General features: G+C 39.9%; 1 protein-coding gene across 1 annotated transcript in view; it reads left to right on the forward strand.

Annotated features, from left to right (window-relative positions):
* LOC124802938 (putative inorganic phosphate cotransporter) overlaps positions 1–15612 on the forward strand; it is a 279538-nt gene that overhangs the window by 199961 nt on the left and 63965 nt on the right. Inside the window, exon 5 of the mRNA XM_047264024.1 lies at positions 13244–13328. Within this exon, the coding sequence (XP_047119980.1) occupies positions 13244–13328 (85 nt within the window). The remainder of the gene's footprint in view (positions 1–13243; positions 13329–15612) is intronic.

Genomic DNA, 15612 nt, shown 5'->3' on the forward strand with positions numbered 1-15612 from the left:
GTTTGCTCTGTTTTCTGTATGTCTGTGAGCCATCCGCGACACAAGCATTTACACATCTATTCTTGGGCGTTCTTCTGTAGCAACAAGCTTTCAGAGCTTCTATTCTCTTCTTCTCTGAACTGTTTATAGTCAACATTACACTTCTATACGAGGCTACACTCCTGACAAATACACTCAGAAAAAATTCCTTACATTTAAAATGTTAACAATTTTTTAATTCAAAAACATTTTTCTTGCTATTATCCGTCTGCAGTTTATGTCTTCTCTAATGTAGCCATTGTCGATTGTTTCGCTGCCCAAACAGCTAACCTTACCTATAGCCTTTAGTCTCTCATTTCCTAATCTAATTGTTCAAGCATCGCCTAATTTAGTTCGATTACATTCGACTATGCTTGACTTACTTATGGTGGTGTCATCTTGCAATTTTTGTTCAAGACACTGCCCATTCCGTTCAACTGCTATCCCAAGTCCTTTTACGTCTCTGGCTTAGTTGCAATGTCATCAAACAACCTCAGAGTACTTATTTGTTCTCCCTGAACTTTAATCTCCTTTCCAAACTCCTCCTTAGTATTCATCATTGACTGCTCACTTGAAAGACTGGATAACGAAATGGATTCGCGAGTTTGGAATACAGGTTGAAGTTAGCTGTACATATTATTGTTGACACACGGCATACGGAAGTTAGGATGGCTCTAGAAAGCGTGTACGAGTAGCGGAAGTGGTTAAGGCAAACGCTTGCGATAAGCAGGAAATCCAGGTTCAAGTTCCGTTCAGGCACAGAATTTTCATTTGTCACTAATAAAATGTGCAGCAGACCTCAAATCTATTCACAGCTTGCGAATCCATGTGTTAATGCTTACAACAGCTGTTAATCGTCAGTGTCCATTCCTTCAAACATGCATGCATCTAACATACAGACACTGTATGAACACAGACCTTGTGTAATTCATTGAGACTCAATAACATCGGGGAAAGGCTGCAATCCTATTTCTCTCCCTTCTCAGCCATTACTTCCCTTTCATATCGTTCGGCTCTTATAAGTGTTGTCTCGTTTCTGTAGAAGTTGTAAACAAACTTTTGCTGACTGTATTGTATCCCCACTGCCTGCAGAATATCAGAGAGTGTTACACCATTCAACATATTTCAAAAGCTTTCTCCAAATACTACGAATATTGTAAACGTATGTTTGACTTTCTGTGACGTATCTTCTGAGTTAAGTCATAGTGTCAGTACTGCCTCGAGCGTTCCTACTTATCTCCAGAACCGAGACTGATCTTCACCGGGTGCGACACCTACCATTGTCTCCATTCTTCTGTAGATAATTCATGTCAGCATTTAGCGACCATGACTTATTAAACTGATAGTTCAGTAATAATCACACCTGTCAGCACCTGACCTATCTGTATCTGATATTATTACATTTTTCTTAATGTCTGAGAGTATTTCGCTCATCTAGTACCTTGCACACGAGATGGAATAGTTTTGTCACGGCTTTCTCTCCAAAAGTTCTGTATAATTCTCAGTGAAAGTGTTTTACTTCAGCGACCTTGTTTTGCCTGAAGTTTTTCAGTGCTTTGCCATATTCTTCTGATATTATCATGTCTCACAGCTCATCTTCATCTACTTACTGTTCCCTTTCCATAATACTGTCTTCATGTTCGTTTTCCTATACAGCCCCTCTACATACTAGTTCAACGTGCTATCATTCTCTTGTCTGCTCAGTATTAGCTTAAATGTGAGCTCTTTATATTCATACGGCTTCTTGTCTTTTCTCCAAAGGTCTCTTTAAAAATGGCTCTGAGCACTATGGGACTTAACTGCTGAGGTAATCAGTCCCCTAGAACTTAGAACTACTCAAACCTAACTAACCTAAGGACATCACACACATCCATGCCCGAGGCAGGATTGGAACCTGCGACCGTAGCGGTCGCGCGGTTCTAGACTAGCGACTAGAACCGCGCGGCCACCCCGGCCGGCAGGTCTCTATAATTTTGCCATAGGCGACATCTATCTTTCTGCTAGTGAGGTATGTTTCTTTAGCTTTGCATTTGTCCTGGAGCCATACCCGATTAGCCTATTTACACTTTCTGTCATCTCATATTTTACAAGTCTGTAATCCCTTTCGCCGTGATCATTCATTGCATGTTTGTATTTTCTCCATTCATCAATAAATTTCAATAGCCCCGATGTTATTCGAGGAATTATAGTAGACTTTGTCTTTTTCCTTATTTGATCATGTACTGTCATCCATATTTCGTCTCTCAAAGCTGCCAATTCGTGTTTTATTGCATTTTTCCCCCTTGCATTGCTGTTGAACATCGCCTAATGCTCCTTCTGAAACTATGAACAGACTCTTGTTCTGTCAATTAATCTCGTTCCCTGTCATTAATTTCGTACCTTAGGCACTGTTCCTTCCAAAAAGTCATAGCCATCTCCTACGTAACATGAGCTTGTTCAATGCACACCACTATACTCTAGACATTGGTACTCTTTGGCACGTTGAAAGCATTAATTTTACAAACTGCAGTTTCCCATACACTGCAGCATAATGCGAAGTACGGAATCTCTTTGCTGAGGTTTACAGATTAGTCACAGGACCGTTCCTGCAAACATCACACACACAATTTAGTATACGTAAAAGAAAATAGATACATTCATTGGTCAGCCAGGACATTATGACCATCTACCTAACGGCCGGTATGACCACCTTTGGTAGTGATAACAGTGGCGACGTGTCGATAGCAGTGGCGACACATTGTGGCATGGCATGGCCTGCCTACGTCGCTGGAGGGTGTTGACACCATATCTGCACACACAAGTCACCTAATTCTGGTAAATTCCGCGGGGGGGGGGGGGGGGGAGGGGGGGCAAAGAGCTCTCAGGCCATATGCAATCACATCCAAGATGTGTTCAATCAGATTCAGATCTGCCGTGTTGTGGGGGCTCAGCGCATCAATTGGAAATCGCCGCAGTGTTCCTCGAACAACTCCATCTCACTCTTGACCTTGTGACATGGCACGTTATCTAGCTGGAAATTGCCACTGTCTTCGGGAAACATGATCGTCATGAGGGGGCGCACGTGGTCTGCAACCAGTGTACGATACTCCTTGGCCATCATGGTATCTTGCACGAGGTGGATTGGACCCATGAATGCCCACGTAATGTCCTCCAGAGCATAACAGAGCCGCCGCCAGCTTGTTTCCATCCCGCAGTACAGGTGTTAAGGAGCTGTTTCCCTGGAAAACGACGGATTCACGTCCTCCAATCGGCATGATAAAGAAGGTTTCGGGATTCATCAGACCATGAAACGCTCTGCTACTGCACCAACGTCCAGCGCCGATGGTCACGTGTCCATTTCAGTCGTAGTTGCCGACGTCGTGGTGTTACTACTGGCAAATGCATGGGTCGTCGGCTGTGGAGACCCATCGTTAGGAGTGTTCGGTGCACTGCTTGTTCAGGCAGACTTGTCCTCTGAGTCGTGTGAAGTTAGCACCCCTTTTTCGAGAAATATACATTTTTTTCACAGTTCTTGATAGATGTAGCATAGTTCTAGAGTTCTTTGTACAAAATTTCAATAGTTCTGCAGAATTTAGCGAAGAAAACAACAATTTTTGAAAAAAATTTCGTATCGAAAACATTTTTTGTCAATTTTCGCAAAAATTAAACTTGTACAACAGTTCTGAGGACAGTCCTGAACAGAATCCCAAGAGCTCTATCGAAAACCCAAGTAACATTTTTTTGTGCAGCTAATAGCTTACTAGATAATTGCAATTTAAGGAGAAAATCTTTTCACTTACTGTGAAGTTGGCACCCTTTTTTTCACAAGTGTATACTTTTTTCAGATTTCTTGATAGATATGCCATAGTTCTAGAGTTCTTTGTACAAAATTTCAATAGTTCTGCAGAATTTAGCGACGAAAACAATATTCGAAAAAATTTTCGTATCGAAAACATTCTTCGTCAATTTTCGCAAATTGTAAATAAGTACAACAGTTCTGAGCACAGCTCTGAACAGAACTCCAAGAGATCTATCGAAAACCCAAGTAACATTTTTTTGTGCAGCTAACAGCTTACGAATTAATTGCAATTTAAGAAGAAAATCTTTTCACTTACTGTGAAGTTGGCACCCTTTTTTTCATAAATGTATATTTCTTTCACAGTTCTTGACAGGTATGCCATAGTTCTAGAGTTCTTTGTACAAAATTTGAATAGTTCTGCAGAATTTAACGAAGAAAACAACAATACTCAAAAAAATTCGAATAGCAAACATTCGTTATAAATTTTCGCAAAAAGTAAATTCGGACAACAGTTCTGAGGGCAGTTCTGAACAGAACCCCAATAGTTCTATCGAATATCCTAATTACAATTTTTTGTGCAGCTAACACGTTACGAGATAATTGCAATTTAAGGAGGGAACCTCTTCACTTACTGTGAAGTTGGAATCCTTTTCTTCAGAAATATATAGTTTTTCAGAGTTCTTGATAGAAATGTCATAGTTCTAGAGTTATTTGTACAAAATTTGAATAGTCCTGCAGAATTTAGCGAGAAAAACAACAATACTCGAAAAATTTTTCTTATCGAATACATGCTTTGTCAATTTTCGCAAAAAGTAAATTCGTACAACAGTTCTGAACAGAACACCAAGAGCTCTATCGAAAATCCTAATAATATCTTTTTGTGGCGATGATAGTTTATACGGTAACTTCTTTGATGTTAGACCCACTTTCTCCGCAGAAAAAGTAAATTCGTTCAACAGTTTTGATGAACAGTTCAGGTTAACACCTCAAGACTTCTATCGATAATCATAATAACATTTTTTGTGGTTATAAAGTTTGTATGGTAATTGATTAATTGTGGGGCACTCTTACTAAAAAAAAAAAATTATGTCTGTTCGTGTGCTCTGATGCCCAGCTCTGGATAGCACTGTAAGAGTTCTATCGAAAATACTAGTAACATATTCTGTGCAGGTAATTGTTTACGTAGTAACTGCCTTTATTAAGGAATGCTTATGAACATTTCCCGTGAAGTTTGAACCCCTTTTACGATAAATATAAATTTTTTTCACAGTTCTTGATATGTATGCAATACTTCTAGATTTCCCTGCTCAAAACACGAATGTTCTACAGAATTTCGGGAAGAAAACAATAACTCGGCAAAATTTTGGTATGGTAAAAAATTATTTGTCAGTTTGGAAAAAATAAATTTGTATAACAGTTCTGTTGGCAGTTCTGGATAGCACCGGAAGAGTTGCATTGAAAATGATAAGAACATTTTTGTGGCGATAATAGTTTATACAATATTAGTTTTAATCTGATACTCACTTTATCTAATACAGCAAAATTCGTAGAATAGTTCTGATGACAGTTCTGAATATCACCCACAGAGTTCTACCAAAAACTATAATAACATTATTTGTGACGATGACATTATATGAGATAATTTAGTGGGACTCACTTTTGTCATGTAAAAGTAATAAATTCGTACAAAAGATCTGATGGCATTTCTTAATACGACCCTAAGAGTTCTACCGACAACTGTAATAACATTTTTTGTGGGGATAACAGTTAATGAGATAATAGCATTTTCGAGAGACCCACTTGGTCTACATTATAATAAATTGGCACAATCCTTTTGCTGACAGTTCTGGATAGCACCGAAAGAGTTCTTTTAAAAACCCTTATAACATTTTTATGGTGCCAGTAGATTATGAAATAGATTGTGTGTTCACTCTGCAGTGGGTGTGCGCCGATGTGAAACTTACTGGCAGATAAAAACTGTGTGCCGGACCGGGTCTCTAACCCCAGGCTGTGACGAAAGAATATCGTCACAATATCCTTTCGTCCAAGAGTGCTTCTGCAATTTTCGTAGGACAACTTCTACGAAATTGGGAACGCAGGAGATGAGGTATTGCTGGAAGTACAGCTATGAGGACGATCGTAAATTCTCACTCTTAGTTTGGGAAACCGAAAATCGAAAACCCGGATGTATATTCTACTAAATACAAAAAGGCTAAATGTTCAGCACTATACAAATGCCAGTACACCTTCTTAAGACTGACTGTAGTAACTGTAGGTGGAAGCGTGGGATGTGCACGCTTAGATGATTCAAGGAGAGAAGGCTCGTCAGTGCAAAACAAACAGATGGCTGAGAGAGCAAATACATTCACACGCGCCACTAACCAGATGGTGTCACACCTGTCGAGAATCGCACCAGAGGTACAATGAGCTGTGGTGGAGTGCTGTTGGCGTGGTTACTATGCAACTTACTTGATGGGCATCAATACTGTGGTGTCACCGCCAGACACCACACTTGCTAGGTGGTAGCTTAAATCGGCCGCGGTCCATTTAGTACATGTCGGACCCGCGTGTCGCCACTGTGTGATCGCAGACAGAGCGCCACCACAAGGCAGGTCTCGAGATACGGACGAGCACTCGCCCCAGTTGTACGGACGACATTACTAGCGACAATACGGACGAAGCCTTCCTCTCATTTGCCGAGAGACAGTTAGAATAGCCTTCTGCTAAGTCCATGGCTACGACCTAGCAAGGCGCAAATTGTAACAGTGCATGTATCTTACGAGTCTCATTTGTATAGTCAAGAGAGATGTATCACAAGGAGTGATTAAAAGTTAAGTATATTCCAAAGCTACGTATTTTCTTTATAGCAGTCATAACGTATCCTGTTCCAGACTTGACGCCAGTCGGCGTGTGTGTACACGTGCCTTTCTTTCGGCTCCCTTCCCAGTGTGGCGTAACTAGCTTGTTACGCCACAACAAATACACCGTTATATTAATGTACAATACTTGAGAAACAATGTCATTCACACACTCCGAGTTCCTCATCACTCAGTACTAGACTAAATTACCGGCCTAGTGATAAGCAGCCTATGTACCTCACCGACTACACATCTTCGTGTTACAAGAAAAAATGAGAAAAATACCAAGGGACACAAAATATGAATCCGGATAAACCGGAAATCCGGATTACTGAGGACCAAATAAACGAGGTTCTTATTTACAAATTTCGAACTTGTTATTAACTTTAATACTGTATCCCCTCAACATTATAACACCTCTATCAGTCATGTATTGAATTGGGATTTAAACATACTACTTAGTTCGTTTGTACGATATATTCAGTAAATATACTTACATTTCTATACATTGTAAAAACTTTTAACTCTCGCTGTAGGGTAACTCATCAAACTTCCACACTTCCTTTCTAACTAGAACAAATGTTTGCAACAATATTAACGACAGCAATTTCAAATTTATTCGTTACACACAGCACATGTTTTTATGTATCCTAGCGGCTGGTGATGTTGCCACATAACTTTCATCCATGAGGGTTCTGGGCATATTTTTAGCTGTTAGTGGGTGCTGGATGTCATGAGAGCTCAAAACAATTACTGTTTTACGTAATAAAATTCATCTGGTTCTTCCTGATTCTAAAAATATACACTTCATGTGTGCCTTTCAATGTTGTATGATTCAGTATCGACGCTAATGCTCTCTTGATGAGATATGAGCCGATTGCTCGTTTTTATCCACTGTGCCCTTTCGAATTTCATTTCAGCGATTAATTTATTTGTTTATCAACGTAGTAAGTAGTACAAAGCTAATCCAGAATGTAAACTGCACTTAAATTCTGTTTTAACTGTTTAAAAGTCAGTGTCCGCTGTCTGAACGTCAAATTTCAGATTAATACACTGCGCCTGGTTGCGTTATTTTATAGGAATTTTATTATTGTAAGTGGGAAGTACTAGATAATGTTGAAGAAATCCAAAGCATATTGTTCGAAGAGCATAATATTATTCGAAATTTACCTGTACCAATAGGTGCAGCCAAAGCAGCATTTGTGATGCTGTAATTACCTCATAGATAACGATATTTGTCTATTGTAGTTTTGTATTCCAATCAGAATTTTGAGAGCATCAAAGCCTCATTTCAGCGTGAGAGAGGGGTAAAATCAATAGATGATATTGAATTGAAAGCCTTCATCAGTCTCTTGTTTTTAACTGTTGTTAACAAAAGTAACAGATAAAGCCTGGAATATCTGTGTGGAACTGATGGTGATGGCATTGAAAAATTTCACCTTCCAAATGAACATAAAACGTTTCAAATTTATTCTGGAGAGCCTTAGATTTTACAGTCGCGCTATTCATGATGAAAGGAGACAATTAGACAAGCTAACAGCTATTCGGGAAATATTTACTGTGTTTGTACGCAACTACCACAAATCTTACATCCTTGGAGAAAATGTTACAGTAGACAAGAAGCTGGAAGGATTCTGCGGAAGGTACAGTTTTTGCCAATATGTATCAATCAAAACAAACGAGTATGGATTCTTGAGTGTGCGTTCTTAAGTATTTTACCTGTACAATTTGGAAATATACGCTGTGTTGCAACCAGAAGGATTTACCAACTGAGCAATAAACATTTTGATGTTGTTCTGTGACTGTGTAAACCTATATATCAGCCAGGTCGAAATGTGAAAGCGGACAACTGGTTTACTAGTACTGGAATGATAATAGAGCTATGAAGGGAGAATTTTTCTTTTGTTGGCATGATGAAGAAAGACAAGCGTGGAGATTTGTCTAGAGTTTGCTATCAGTAAAAGAAGGGCTACCCACATTTCCTTTTTTGGCTTCCACAAGACTGAACTCTAGTTTCCTCCGTACCTAAAAAGGGGAAGTGAGTGATCCAGGCATCACGTTTGCATGAAGATAATTCGATAGATGCTGACATTGTAGATAAACGGAAGCCATCCACCGTAAATTTTAAAATAGTGTTAAGTGTGGTATTTTCACAGCGGATAAGCCGAATACTTTGTACAACGCTGCAAGAAATGTGCGCCGCTGGTCAATGATTGTATTTTTGTAATGATCAGTACAGTTGGAATCTATGCACAAGTGATTTATTGTGACAACAGCAAGAACTGTATCAGAAGGAAAGGGTTCCTGAATCAGCATTGTTATACAATGTTGTTTTCTTCGCTAAATTCTGCATAACTATTGAAATTTTGTACAGAGCACTCTATAGCTATGACTTATCTATCAAGAACTCTGAAAAATATACATATTTCCGAAAAAAAGGGTGCCAGCTTCACAGTAGGAGCTCTTATGGGGTTCTTAATTAAGTTGCAATTACCTCTTAACCTATTACCTGCACTAAAAAATTCTACTAGGAATTTCGATAGAACTCTTCACGTGGTGTCCAGAACTGTCATCAGAACTGTTGTACGAATATATTTATATTTTCTGTAGAGAAAGTGTGTCCCACATTAAATCAATTTATCACAAACTATTATCGCCATAGAAAAATGTTATTAGGATTTTCGATAGAGCTCTTGGGGTTCTGTTCGGAACTGTCCTCAGAACTATTGTACAAGTTTAATTTTTGCGAAAATTGACAAAAAATGTTTTCGATAGAAAATTTTTTTTGAGTATTGTTGTTTTCTTCGCTAAATTCTGCAGAACTATTGAAATTTTGTACAAAGAACTCTAGAACTATGGCATACCTGTCAAGAACTGTGAAAGAAATATACATTTCTGAAAAAAAGGGTGTCAACTTCACAGTAAGTGAAAAGATTTTCTCCTTAAATTGCAATTATCTCGTAAACTATTAGCTGCACAAAAAAATGTTACTTGGGTTTTCGATAGAACTCTTGGAGTTCTGTTCAGAACTGTGCTCAGAACTGTTGTACTTATTTACAATTTGCGAAAATTGACGAAGAATGTTTTCGATACGAAAATTTTTTCGAATATTGTTTTCGTCGCTAAATTCTGCAGAACTATTGAAATTTTGTACAAGGAACTCTAGAACTATGCCATATCTATCAAGAAATCTGAAAAAAGTATACATTTGTGAAAAAAGGTGCCAACTTCACAGTAAGTGAAAAGAGTTTCTCCTTAAATTGCAATTATCTAGTAAGCTATTAGCTGCACAAAAAAATGTTACTTGGGTTTTCGATAGAACTCTTGGAGTTCTGTTCAGAACTGTGCTCAGAACTGTTGTACTTATTTACAATTTGCGAAAATTGACGAAGAATGTTTTCGATACGAAAATTTTTTCGAACATTGTTTTCGTCGCTAAGTTCTGCAGAACTACTGAAATTTAGTACAAAGAACTCTAGAACTATGCCATATCTATTAAGAAATCTGAAAAAAGTATACATTTCTGAAAAAAAGGGTGCCAACTTCACAGTAAGTGAAACGATTTTCTCCTTAAATTGCAATTATCTCGTAAACTATTAGCTGCACAAAAAAATGTTACTTGGGTTTTCGATAGAACTCTTGGAGTTCTGTTCAGAACTGTGCTCAGAACTCTTGTACTTATTTACAATTTGCGAAAATTGACGAAGAATGTTTTCGATACGAAAATTTTTTCGAATATTGTTTTCGTCGCTAAATTCTGCAGAACTATTGAAATTTTGTACAAGGAACTCTAGAACTATGCCATATCTATCAAGAAATCTGAAAAAAGTATACATTTGTGAAAAAAAGGGTGCCAACTTCACAGTAAGTGAAAAGAGTTTCTCCTTAAATTGCAATTATCTCGTAAGCTATTAGCTGCACAAAAAAATGTTACTTGGGTTTTCGATAGAACTCTTGGAGTTCTGTTCAGAACTGTGCTCAGAACTGTTGTACTTATTTACAATTTGCGAAAATTGACGAAGAATGTTTTCGATACGAAAATTTTTTCGAACATTGTTTTCGTCGCTAAGTTCTGCAGAACTATTGAAATTTTGTACAAAGAACTCTAGAACTATGCCATATCTATCAAGAAATCTGAAAAAAGTATACATTTCTGAAAAAAAGGGTGCCAACTTCACAGTAAGTGAAAAGATTTTCTCCTTAAATTGCAATTATCTCGTAAACTATTAGCTGCACAAAAAAATGTTACTTGGGTTTTCGATAGAACTCTTGGAGTTCTGTTCAGAACTGTGCTCAGAACTCTTGCACTTATTTACATTTTGCGGAAATTGTCAGAGAATATTTTCGATACAAAAATTTTTTCGAGTATTGTTGTTTTCTTCGTTACATTTTGCAGAACTATTGAAATTTTGTGGAAAGAACTCTAGAACTATGGCACATCTAACAAGAACTGTGAAAAAAATGTATATTTCTCGAAAAAGGGGTGCTAACTTCACACGACTTGTCCTCTGCCCAGCGTTAAAGTCTGATGTCAGTTCCGCCACAGTTCGCTACCTGTCGTGTTCTACCAGTCTGCCCAGCCTATGATGTGCGATATTTGTAATGAGAAGTGGCCGCTCAACCCTGCGACATCTGGACGTGGTTTCACCTTGGTTTCGGCAGTGTTGAAGACATTCGACATAGGACTCCTCAAAAACCCGACAAGTCATGCAGTTTCCGAAACGCTCGTGCCGAGCCTCAGGGGCCATCGCAGTCTGCCCTCGGTTAAACTCAGACACATCGCGCGCTTTCCCCATTCTAGACATGGACAGCACGCTCACTGATACTACATGCACGCTGCATGTGTCTGACTAACAGTCGGACCACCTCGCCAGGTGACACCCCTGTCGCCTGGACGGGCTTATATCGACGGTAGGGTGGTTGTCATAATGTTCCGGCTGATCACCGTATGTGAATGACCTTCCACTTAACAATCAACAAGCCGAATTGGTACTTTTTGCAGACGATATTGCAATAAATCCCGTTAGAGAGAAAGCCACAGAAGAGACTGTAAATGACGTTTTTCGAAGAATTATTAAGTGGTTGTCAGAAAATTGACTCTCTATAAGTTAAAGAAAAAAACATATACTATGTTCCGTTCTATACGACAAATGCACTGAAGCGCCAAAGAAACCGGTATAGGCTTGCGTATTCAAACCCAGAGACATGTAGACAGGCAGAATACGGGGCTACGGTTGGCAATACCCATATGAGACGACAAGTGTCTGGCGCAGTTGTTAGATCGGTTACTGCTGCTATAATGGCAGGCTATTAAGATTTGAGTGAGTTTGAACGTGGTGTTATAGTCGGCGTACGAGCGATGGGACACAGCATCTCCGAGGTAGCGATGAAGTGAGGATTTCCCCTTATGACTATTTCACGAGTGTACCGTGAATATCAGGAATCCGATAAAACATCAAATTTCCGACATCGCTGCAGGCGGAAAAAGATCCTCCAAGGACCAACGACGACTGAAGACGATCGTTCAACGTGATACAAGTGAAATCCTTCCTCATATCGCTGCAGATTTCAGTGCTGGGCCATCAGTTAGCGTAAGTTTGCGAACCATTCAACGAAAAGTCATTGATATGTGCTTTCGGAGTCGTAGGCCTACTCGTCTACCCTTGATGACTGCCTCGCCTGGGACAGTCAACACCGAGATTGGACTACTGACGACTGGAAACATGTCTGGTCTGAAGAGTCTCGTTTCAAATTTTATCGAGCGGATGGACGTTTACGGGTATGGAGCCAACTTCATGAATGCATGGATCCTGCATGTCAGCATGGGAGTGTTCAACCCGGTGGAGGCTCTGGTGGTGTGGGGTGTGTGCAGGTGGAGTGAAATGGGACTCCTGATACGTCTAGATACGACCCTGACAGATGACACGTACTTAAGCATCCTGTCTGATCACCTCCATCCATTCATGTCCATTGTTCATTCCGACGGACTTGGGAAATTCCAGCAGGGCAATGTGACTCCCCACACGTCCAGAATTGCTATATAGAGTTGCCTTTCTGAGTGTAAACAATTTCGCTGGCCACCAAATTCCCCAGGCATAAGCATTACTGAGCACACCTAGGATGCCTTGCAACGTGCTGTTAATAAGAGATCTGCACCCTCGTGTACTCTTACGGATTTATGGATAGCCCTGGAGGATTCATGGTGTAAATTCCCTCCAGCACTATTTCAGACATCCCAAGTCGTGCTGCAGTACTTCTGCGTGCTCGCGGGGGCCCTACACGATGTTCGGTAGGTGTACCAGTTTCATTGGCTCTTCGGTGTAGTTATACGAACAACTGACATAGCACATGAACAGGAGTGAGTAAATAGGGTAGAATGGTCAAAATTTTTGGGTGTACATATTGATGAAAACTTGAACTGGAAGAACCATTTACTGAGGTTAAACTAAACAACAATATGGTCATTAATGTTAACAGTAAACACGTATACATATCCTGTAAACTGACTCGTTCCACTTCATTGCCATAAAAGATTCGTTCAAATGATCTATGCAGCATGCAGCTAACTAACTAACTGTGTTGTTGACAGGGCCCTTTGTACCCGTCACTGCACGCTCTGGTGGCACAGTGGGGACCGCCACAGGAGAAGGGCAAGTTCGTCTGGAGTATGCTCGGTGAGTTTCATCTACATCTACAGCCATACGCTGCAAACACCTGTGAAGTGCATGGCAGAGGGTGGTAAGTCACAGCGTACCAGTTGTTAGCCCTGCGTCTCGTTTCATTCACGTATGGAGTGTGGGAAGAGTGATTGTTTACCTCTGTTCGCGCTGTAATTAATCTTGCGCGGGAGCGGTGTGTAGGAGGCTGGGGTGTGTTCCCAGAGCCACCATGTAAAGCCGATTCTTCAAACTTTGTAAGTCGGCTTTATCGAGGTAGTTTGCGCCTATCTTAACGTGTCTGCCAGTCCAGTTTCTTCATCATCACTGTGACATTTTCCCACGGTTCAAAAAACCTGTAACTTTTCGCCCTGCCCTTCTCTATATTCATTCAACATCCCCTGTTAGTCCAAATTGGTACAGGTCCCACATGTATGGGAAATGTTCTAGGATGGGTCGCAAGGGTGTTTAATAAGCAATCTGCTTTATAGACTGAGTACTTTCTTCTAGTATTGCACAAATAAACCGAAGTCTGCCATCCGCTTTAGGTACGACTCAGCCTATGTGATCGTTCCGTTTCATATCCGTATAAAGTGTTACACCCAGGTATCTGTATGAGTTGCCGAATCCAACTGTAATTCGTTGATACTGTGATCATAGGACACAGCACTGTGAAGTGCACAGTTTTATAGTGTTGAACATTTAAAGCAAGTTGACAATTTTTGCAACACTTTGAAATCTTATCAAGGTCTGACTGAATATAGTCATTCAGTATTTGACAATGGGAGCACTTAGAGACCTGCAACAAACTTTACACATAATTTCAAACCTTTATGAAATTTTTCTATTTGACACCACCCGCAATATGATGAAAGGAGAAACGTTTATCACTTACTTCATTTTCGGTGTTCATTATTACGTCAGGCATGATGTTTTAATTTATTACTTTTTTACCACTAACGGTGTTCGGGACACATTTTTCAGACAGTGTTCACATGTACCGCTGAACATGATTCCAAAATTAAATCATTGTGCGATACATAGTTGAGGATCTATGACGTTAGAAACACTGAAATGTGTGAAAAATTGGCGCATGGTGCATGACGTTTAAATTTATTATTACTAACCTGCTGAACTGAGATAGAAGAACATAGGCTGCTTTATGAATCGTGTGGTACAAATAGTTACTGATTTGAAGAATACTACGCAAATTAGGGGAAATATTTACTCTTTGGAAAAGCCGTGTACTGTTCGATTCTGAACTTCATCGTATTTGTGAAAATGCATTCATTGTTTGGTATGTGCGACGTGATACCATTCAAAGTAATGAACACAATGCTTATGCAATCTTCAGTGTTATATAAATAAAAATGGCTCTGAGCACTATGGGACTCAACATCTTAGGTCATAAGTCCCCTAGAACTTAGAACTACTTAAACCTAACTAACCTAAGGACATCACACACACCCATGCCCGAGGCAGGATTCGAACCTGCGACCGTAGCAGACCCGCGGTTCCGGACTGCAGCGCCAGAACCGCTAGACCACCGCGGCCGGCTGTTATATAAATCCTCCCAGTCTATGGCTGTGGAGCAGCAACCATAGTGATATATTTTCTGTAATGATAACTGTCTAGGTTGCAATGACAGCAGAAGCTTTATTGGCGCGTTTCCTCTTTTTGAGGCATCTTCAGGATTTCTACGTGGGAAAAGTACATAAACGAGATTAGAGGTGTCCTGTATATCATGAGAAAGTTGTTAACTTTTTAAAAATTTTACACAGAGTTTGTCAGAAGTGACGGTCAGTAATTCAGACATGAAAATTACAGGTCAAAAGTAGCTAAAAAGCTCCAATAAACAAGGGTCCGCAAATCGACCGTTGCCGAGGTATCGCATTAATTCGAGTTGGGAACCAGCTGTAAACGCCCCTGGATACCGTTGTATTTACTTTGGTATCTTAAGGTTTTGGATCGACTGCTTTTTTTTTTTTTCAATGTCAATAAACTTCACCAACAGCCGTACATTTTAAGATATGCCTGAAGATGGCAAAATGAATTGCCGAAACTGGTTGCTTTCAGAATAAAATTAAATATCTTAAAATATACGGCTGTTGGTGAAGTTAATTGACATTGAAAAGTACTTACCTGCCGGCCAGAGTGGCCGAGTGGTTCTAGGCGCTTCAGTCTGGAACCGCGCGACCGCTACGGTCGCAGGTTCGAATCCTGCTTCGGGCATGAATGTGTGTGATGTCCTTCGGTTAGTTAGGTTTAAGTAGTTCTAAGTTCTAGGGGACTGATGACCTCA

The sequence above is a fragment of the Schistocerca piceifrons genome, chromosome 6 (assembly GCF_021461385.2).
Source record: "Schistocerca piceifrons isolate TAMUIC-IGC-003096 chromosome 6, iqSchPice1.1, whole genome shotgun sequence".
Classification (NCBI taxonomy): Eukaryota; Metazoa; Arthropoda; class Insecta; order Orthoptera; family Acrididae; genus Schistocerca; species Schistocerca piceifrons.